The 9,403-nt window shown below is 38.9% G+C and overlaps 1 protein-coding gene across 1 annotated transcript; it reads right to left on the bottom strand.

Annotated features, from left to right (window-relative positions):
• Positions 1–6,843: 6,843 nt before the first annotated feature.
• LOC309840205 (olfactory receptor 51V1-like) lies at positions 6,844–7,779 on the bottom strand (the record flags this gene model as incomplete). Its single annotated transcript, XM_082682279.1, has 1 exon — positions 6,844–7,779. One exon carries the CDS (start codon positions 7,777–7,779, stop codon positions 6,844–6,846), a length of 936 nt encoding a protein of 311 aa, XP_082538405.1.
• Positions 7,780–9,403: the final 1,624 nt, after the last annotated feature.

Here is a 9,403-nt window from a genome sequence, read left to right as displayed (position 1 = left end):
GGGGCAAGGCAAGGTTTATTAAAGGCGCTCTCGGGTGAGGTTCCACGACTCAGGAGAGGAGAGTCAGGGAAGTTGTGTGTGGGAAGGGGTTGATGAGCTTTTATTGGGCCAAGGCAGAGCAGGACCTCATAACCATATTTGGTAAGGTTAGAGGTTGGGGATTAGGAAGTCTCAAAGTGGCTGCTTTATATTTATTGCATAGGTTTCGGTTTGCTCAAGGCGACTAGTCCTTCTGGCGGGGAAGCCCTGGGTAGGGGGAAGATGACAGCCTGGCAGTCATCTTATTGTTCCTCCTGCAATCTCAAGGCTGCTGACCCAACAATCACCATTATCATTTTCATTGTGAAAATCCGCATCCATCCTACTGTGCTTGAGCTGAAATGCTGAACCACTATTTTCGAGTTTATTCATACCACACTAAAATTAATTAAAAAAAAAATAAAGCTTTATGTATGACCCAGTCTGTGGTCTTTTTCATTCACTTGTACTTGTTGACTGAAGTGTTATTATAACTCTATCTCTATTCATATTCACATAGCTGTGTGTGCATAGTCAAGTTTGTTAGTTTTAGGTGACTTTATATTTCTATCATTCGATATCTTCGCTTGTATTTTCAGCTTTAATACAAGTGTGTGTGCAAATGTTCCATTATGAAAGTGGATTACTCTTTGTCTCCTGTTTGAGCTGCTGATTTTTTTGAATTTTGTATTTTTCAGCTCTAGGTAGTGAAACACTTCCTTTATTGAGTGCATGAAGATCTAAAGTTGAGGGATCTTCCTTGTTGATTGACCTTTATATCACTGTGAAACCCTTCTCCTTCTCTGTTCTCAGAAAAGTTCGGGTTTGTTATTTTCTACTAGCCTTTATTTTAGCTCAGTAATCCTGGCTTCTCCTCTGTAATTCTGCATTCCTGAATTATTAGGTTTAGCTCTTGTGCTTCAGAATTTTCTAACGTCCATCTGGTTCATTCTATCTGTCTCTCTTTATTTTAAGTTTTAGTATATTCTATCTTCCTGGCAAAATTCCCCAACTCTTTATTTTAAAAAATTAATAAGTTCTTTTTTGTCATCCATCCTTTTATTTCCTTGAACCCATTAAGCATTGTCACTTTAAAATCCCTGACTGCTGTTTACAATAAATACATGCGTGGATGTTTCTGTTTCTTCTGTTTTCTCCCTTGTTTCTGAACTCATGTTCCTGTATCTTGCTGTACCTACTAATTTCTTATTGGGTGTTAGACTTTGTATATGAAAATGATGAAGAGCAGATGAAGTTATATTGTCCTCCAGTAATAATTCAGCCATTGATCTGTGATGGACTCCATATAGGACTTCTACCTTGATCTGATCAAAATATGACTGAGTTGAAGCTTATTCTACCACTTTATTGGCCAGTGGCCCTTTTGCATCTAAGGCTTAACCTGCTCAGGCTTTCAGCTGTGAGAAAGGGTATAATCCACAGTGTGGGCTATACTCTCTGTTTGCCAAGGGAAAAAAAAAAAAAAAAAAAAAAGGACTGCCCCAAACTCCTTCTTTATTTTTCAAATGTTCTCTGCATACTCTTTGACTTCCCATTCCATACAGTTTCAGAGGTTAGCAAATGTTTCCTCTGGAAACTAACACACGTGGTCAGTGTCAGGTCTCTGTTCCTCCTTTCTCAACTGGAATGAGATGTTTTTGTTGCCCACTTTGGTCTTTTATGCTCTACTAGAGGTCCCAAATCTTTGTTTTCTGACTCTCAAAATGAGCTTTTTGCTGGGAAAAATCTTCCTTTGGTGTCAGAAATAGCAGATGGCTCTTGGTGTCAGGAATGGCCAGCAACCCCTGTACTGGCAAATGAAGGATGACTCCAGACTTTTCTGTGAAAGAGAGGAGAAGGCAAGGGGTGTGGGGACCAATGCTCAGGGACACAACCCTTAGCTTTTCTTTGCTCTGGAACTTTTGTAGGTCCTTCAGGATACTCACAAATGCTTATCACTGTTTCTCAGGCAGTGATGTTTGACCAGGGGTCTCACTGGAGCTAGGAGGATCTGTTTTGGGGAAAGATTTGCTAATCTGCTTGTTCTAGGAGTCCTGCTAAACATAGCCTAAGGGACAATGCCTACCTCTCTTAGATCACAGGGCCTCTGTTTGGGCTAAGCAAGCTTCCAGGAAGGCAGCTTCCCTGGGCATTCCAATGGCAAAGTGGTCGTGCAGACCTCAGCATTCCCAAGGCCTATTCCCTTCTGTGAAATCTTCCGGGCCTCCCATAACAGCCTCTGTGTAACATTTTTGCAAGCCTGGTATTAATAGCTGAGTTCATGCTCTATATTAAGCCCAACTTCTTGTCAAATAGAGTTTCAGAAAGTCAGTTTTCTCCAACATCCGTAATACTCCTCTCTGGAATCTTAGGTAGGAATTCAGATTCTTAGGACTCTGAGGGCACTTTAATTTCTTCTTTACTTGTTCATCGGGTAAGCTTTTGCCTCTAGTTTCTCCTTTTTGCTCCTTTTGGGCTAATTATAATTTCGATTTTATACACAAAGCATTTGAATTTTCCTCATTTTTCCCTTTTTAATACCGTTTTGGGTATGCTTAGAAAACTGTGCCAATCACAATATTTATGTATAGTCTGAAATATATGTGAAATAGTTTATGATGTCTATGTATGTGAAAACTCCATGGGTCAGTTAAAATAATACCATATTTTATGAAAAATCCTTCTGTTTAAATATAATATACTTCTCCCTAATGAGTATGATATTTGGGATATTTTTTTAAAAGATTTTATTTATTTATTTGACAGAGAGAGAAATCACAAGTAGGCAGAGCAGTAGGCAGAGAGAGAGGGGGAAGCAGTTTCCCTCTGAGCAATGAACCTGATGCCAGGCTGAATCCCAGGACCCTGAGATCATGACCTGAGCTGAAAGCAGAGGCTTAACCCAATGACCCACCCAGGTGCTCTGATATTCAGGTTTTTTTATACTTGAGTACATGTAGAATTATTTTAAGTACTACTAGATCATCTCACAAATGTTGTTCTGCACAGTTTTCAGCTACTATTGTAATAATATAGGCAAGTTTGTAACATACAGCTTTGGCGATTTTTCACTTTCAATATGCCCATGACAATGAATATTATAGAAGTACCATAATTCAGTTAACTTTTTCTCTCAATAAAGAGTTTTGGAAACACATTCATGATGTAATAAATGTTTATGGCCAATTACGTCTTTTCATAGCTCTAAGTAATTTTGTTCTATGCATTAATAAAAATGGAATTGCAGTACAAATATAAATACCACACCTATTTTTTAAAAGATTTTATTTGGCAGTGAGAGAGATCACAAGTAGGCAGAGGCCGGCAGAGAAAGGAGCAAACAGGCTTCCCGCTGAGCAGGGAGCCCAATGCAGGGCTCCACCCCAGGACCCTGAGATCATGACCTGGGCCCAAGGCAGATGCTTACCCATCTGAGCCACCCAGCCTCCCCATATACAGACTATTTTGTTATTTGCTGCAGTTTTATTCTGTTAAGTTGCTGAAAACACAGCATTAATGAACTCTGAAACACAGCATTTTGTTGCTTTTGCTTTTGAGCCTCTGATCACATTTTCTATAACCAGTTTTACATAATCTGTGTATGCTTCTGCCTAAGGGTACATTTCAATATGTATTTCCTACAAATAATGAATTTCATGCACTATTTCATTGTAGTAAGACACTAGCTGAGCAGCATTTCCCATTTTCCTGGCCCTGGGTCTTGTGTCTATATATTCCTTCGGATTTCACCCTACAATTGTACCATCCACTACATTTTATTTAATCTGTCATTACCTCATGGATTCACAAATTTAGCCACTTTCCCTGCTTTGCCATAGTTTCATCACATACTCTTGATGCTACCTTAGCACTTGAGGCACAGCCTCATACACAGATGGATAAACCACCTCATGCTTTTTCTGAATGTACAGCATTTTTGATGCATTAATATTGAACTCACAACAACAAAGCTATGATCTAAAGGCAGCTTATCTGACATGCTTATTTCCTCTGTGAGATGGACTACAGCCTATGTATATGAGCCTGGACAGCACTTCCACAACATGCTTGGGGCCATCTTCAATGGTTCCCGTCACCACCACCACCAACAAATGACAAGAACAGAATGTTAAATAGACACAGAAAGGGATACTCATTTACTCCTATTAGATATAAACCAGAAGGCAGAGCTTTGCCTTGTCCAACCACAGCTGGGAACAGGTGTGCTAGGAAACTGAAAGTTTTTGCTGCTCTGCAAAAACTTAAATGTCCACTGATGGTGACAGCACCGAATCATTGCTTATGAGGTTTCAAATACATTTTAACCAGTAGGCGAATTCACAAACATAGAATCTATAAGCAATAAGGATCGACTACATGTGTGTGTATATATATACACACACATATATACATATGGACACAAATATGCATATGTAGATATATATCCATATACACATATATAATGCTTTAATAGCTACTTTCTCGTTATGCTATCAATTTAGTAACAATTTATTTAAAATAAAGTACAAATCTGTAAACTCATACTCTCACATTCTCTCTTGCTTACACAAATAAATAAATAAAAGCTAATTTTCTAATAAAATATTAAAAAAATTAAAATTTTTTTAATTTTTATTAAAAAAAAAAGTTAACAAGCCAAACAATAATTTCCAAAATTGAAGTTTTCCCTGTTTGTTCAGATATTGATGGTGGAACGTCATTACCTGAAGGTACATGTGCAACAATTTGCTTCCTCCCATCTCTGCGGCTTAACTGTAATTTGTCTCTCCTGGTAACTCTGCTGCCCAGTCATGGCTAGTACACAGCTGTCATTAGGAGACGAAATTTAAAGAAATAAAAAAATCTTGAGATTGCTACTATGTGTTTTATTTTTTATTTTGGGAGGTCAATATTTTTCAAAAGCAAGTACCCAAAAAACTATATTTGCTTTTTATGATTAAATTGAATTTCCTATTTTTATCTATGAAGAGGATGAGACTTAGGAGTGAAATATACATTGAAAGGATTCTCAAAACCACAATTCTATCCCCAACCTAGCTACCGATGTTTTACTTCTATCTCTGGGCCTTAGCAACCTCCCTTAAAAATAAAGAGGTTACTCAAACGGTCTTTAAAATTTCACATATGCTGACACTAAGACTGAAGTCAACTGACAGCTCTCATGAGCACTGTAAACTATACAGATTCAGGGCACATGGTAGCATATGTAGAGATGTGATAGTCAATTCTGTCAGTGTTCACCAAGTCTTTTGCACTCAACTATAATCTACCCTACCCATCCAGTATTCTATTAGGGAGTCAGAATGGGCTTTCCTGGCACATTGGCTTAAATACAGGCAGAAGAGGTGAGGTGTGAGTGACTTTGTGGTGGCCCTAGGAAGGCAGCCCCAACATATGACAATAAGGATTATTATGAATTGAAGTAATTTAAGAAACAGCCAGTATAAGAATACTGACTCTTCTTTGTCTCCAGAAAGCTCGAGGTCCATCTCCCTTGGGAAAGGTACCCTGTCTGCACCAAGAGGTAATGAGAGATCCTTATCATACGAGGTAGGGAATGTAGGGCATATAAGGCCAAAGGAGCCTATATAAATAAACCTTGTGAAAAAATAGAAAGATAAAAATAAATACAGGGGCTCCTGGGTGGCTCAGTGGGTTAAAGTCTCTGCTTTCAACTCAGGTCATGATCTCAGGGTCCTGGGATGGAGCCTGGCATTGGGCTCTCTGCTCAGTCGGAAGCCTGCTTTCTCCTCTCTGTCTGCCCTCCTGTCTACCTGCTTGTGATCTCTGTCTGTCAAATAAGTGAATAAATAAATAAATAAATAAATAAATACAGCTTGTAACTACTACTAACACATTATCTCAGCCCAGATTCTAGTCCAAATTACAATTCCTTATTAGTTGAAGCTCCTGAGCATAAATTTTCTTTGTCCCATCCATTCCTCACAGATAAATTATTCTTTGTCTAAAATGAACAAACACTTCATGCTGGGGAGCCTCAGTGGCTCAGTCGGTTAAGTGTTCGACTGTTGGTATCAGCTCAGGTCATGATCTCTCAGTCATGGGATCCCTGCTGGGGTTCTTGTGCTCAGCATGGAGTCCGCTTCAGATTCTCTCTCCTTCTTCTCCTGCTCTCTTTCTCTCTCTCAAATAAATAACATCTTAACACACAAAAATACCCAAAACAAAACAAAGAAAAAAACCACCACTTCATGCGTTGGTCATTTCTTAGGGTCTGAAGTTTACTACTGGGCCTCTACGTGCATGGGGTTAAATTTTTTTTTTTCCTGTTAATCTGTCTCATGCCAATTTAATTTTTAGACCAGTTTAAGAGAACCTTGAAGGATAGAGTAAAAATTTCCTCTCAACAACCTTAACAGACTCAACTTGCAATAACTGATAATATATAAAGGCTATTCATTTCATACATAGGAAATGTACAAATATACCAGTTACATGAGAAAATAAAATCACACTCTGAATTAGAAGTCAAGAAGCATGAATGGTACTGTAAACTTGGGAATTACCCAGGCAAGTGCTCATTGACACACTACGGAATATAACTCACTGTAGTAATTAACATCATACTGAATTTTAAAATTTGGGAATGAGATCAGTAACACATCCTCTGCATATTTCTCTAGCTTTGGTGAAAACTAAGTTAGAAAATGACTATTTTCTAAAGTATGCTTTTAATCTGTTAAATATTCCATATAAATGTATTATTTCTGCCACATGTTATAATACGTCATTCCTATTGCAAACACTCCCTTCCTTTCCTTAGAACACATTAACCTCCAGTACTTAGTTTGGTTTAGTGAACCATCTCTGGATCCTAATACGTATTTGTTGGGTTTTGACACTGTAGATGATGGGGTTCATCAAGGGTGGGAAAAGGATATAGATGTTGCCCATGAGGACGTGGACCACAGGAGAGAGGTGCTTTCCAAAACGGTGCACCATAGTCAGACCAATGATTGGGATATAGAAAACTAGAACTGCACAGATGTGGGAGACACAGGTCTGCAAGGACTTGAATCGCTCGTCCCGGGATGCAATAGTCAATACTGAGTGCAGGATCAAGATGTAGGAGACCAGAATGAGCACTGCATCCAAAAACAGTGTGCAGATCACCAGGGCCAAGGCATAGAAGCTGTTGAAGCGGATGTCAGAGCAGGCGAGCCGAAGTAGGTCCTGGTGCAGGCAGAAAGAGTGGGAGAGGATGTGGGGGCGGCAGTAATCAAAGAACTTTAGGCGGACAATGGGAGCAGTGAGGAAAATCCTCCCTAAAATGGCCACACCAATGCTGATGATTCTTGTATTGGTGAGAATGGATGTATATCTCAGAGGTTTGGAGATTGCAGTGAAGCGATCAAAGGCCATGGCCAGTAGGACACCAGACTCCATGCATGATAGACCATGAACAAAGAAGGCTTGAGCAATGCACGCATCCAGACCAATCTCCTGGTTGAGCCCCCATAGGATGCCCAGGACTGTGTGTACTGTGGACAGCCCCATGCATAGGTCAGTGAGGGCCAGCATGGCCAGGAAGTAGAACATGGGCTGATGCAGGCTCGGCTCTGTCCGAATCACGTGCAGCACCAGGCAGTTCCCTGAGAGTACCATAGCATAGATACAGGAGAAAGGGATGGAGAGCCAAGGGTATTCCCGTTCCAGGCCAGGGAAACCCGCAAGGAGAAAGGTGGAGTTACTGTCTTTGGAACCAGCTTGAACAGACATTAATCTATAAAAACAGAAACCTCTCAGAAAAAAATAAAAAGTGTGTGTTTGTCTGTCTTTATGTGTATGTGTATACACATATATATTTATGGGAATAGCTTATTAAGTATCCTTAGTGTTTTCCATCCCTTAATATAAACTTAGAGGGAAAAGCCATAGAAAGAATGACTGGATTTGGCACTACAACTCATTTTACATAAGACCAATGCTTTTTTACCGAAACTGCATTTACTCTGAAACAAACTCCATTATGCCTACATGTGAAACCTCCTTGTTATTAGGTCATTACCCTATCAGAGGAATCCATGTCCATATACACAATCTCACTGTCACCTTCTATTTCAATGCTATATACTAAAAATAACAGAGAAAAAAATGATTTCTGGCATGTGAAGGTATAATAATGAAGTTTAAGTACACCAAGTAGAAAAAGAAAACACATTTTAGTTTTTGCATTTGAAACCTGATGAATTAAAAAAAAAACAAAAACAAAAACAAAAAATAAAACCTGGTGAATTAAATTGCAAATCACTGCCACGGGCTATAAGATTAACCTCTGCCTGTTACATAAGACACTCAGTCACTTGGAGAATTCATTTCTCAGTCATGTTGTCCATTCTGACATGTTGTTTTTGCTGCCTTAAAATGAACAACTGTCACTCACAGTAGAGATGGTCGCGCCAATCTTGAAAATGGATCTTGTTCTTCCTCCTTTTGTCCCAGTGGCAGGGCCATTCTAGGAGAAACAAAATTTATGCAGGTCTGGGAATCACTAGAGTAAAGCCTGAACCCCAGGAGGGGCTGGGAGTGAGTGAATTACAGGGCTGTGTTCCTTTGGGGTAACGAAGGCAAACCCCGAGGCAGTGTTTGCAGGGCAGACTCTCCACTCCACCAAATCTGAATAGTCTCACAAGTGCATGTTTGCAATTACAATTCTCTGTCCAGGGAGATTTGGAGTAAATGTCAGACAGAGAGATCAAGAAATGTCTTGTAGCTTGCTCCCTCCCTAATGAGTCCTTACATGTTTTTTGAAGGGCAGCAGATATATTCTATAGAAAACAGCCTATTGTTATTAACATAAATTTTATTTTATTTCCCTCCATTTCAGTTACAATTTTCCTTCTGTTTTTGATAACATGACTTCACTATTCAAAGACTTCATGTGCTAGCAAATAAAACATTCTTCAAAGTCAATAGTTTTGTGTAAGGTTGATAATTATTATAAGCTGCTTGAAATCTGAGTCTCTACTTTGATAATAGCAATTACACCAAGCACTTTTTTTTTAGCATTTAAATTGCAGTAGGAATTTTAGCAATATTTAATTCTCAGAATTAGAGTATGTCTGCTATCTATTTAAATTTATAGAATTACTGAACACACATATCTTTTATTTTAATGTCAGTAGATAAAAAATGTGCTTATAAACCAGGATTTCTGGTTTGGAAACCCTTCTCCAACACCTGTGAGTACTCTGTCCCTGGGCAGGATACTTAGCCTCATCTAAAGTGGGGATGATGACATTACTTCATAGGATTGTCCTGACAATTAAGTTAGATGAAATTGTAAAACATTTAGAATCACGAATGACATAAAGCAAACACTTAATACAAGTAAATTGTAATT

The sequence above is a fragment of the Mustela nivalis genome (genome assembly GCF_964662115.1).
Source record: "Mustela nivalis genome assembly, chromosome: 9".
Lineage (NCBI taxonomy): Eukaryota > Metazoa > Chordata > Mammalia > Carnivora > Mustelidae > Mustela > Mustela nivalis.
This window is presented reverse-complemented; position numbering and strand designations above follow the sequence as displayed.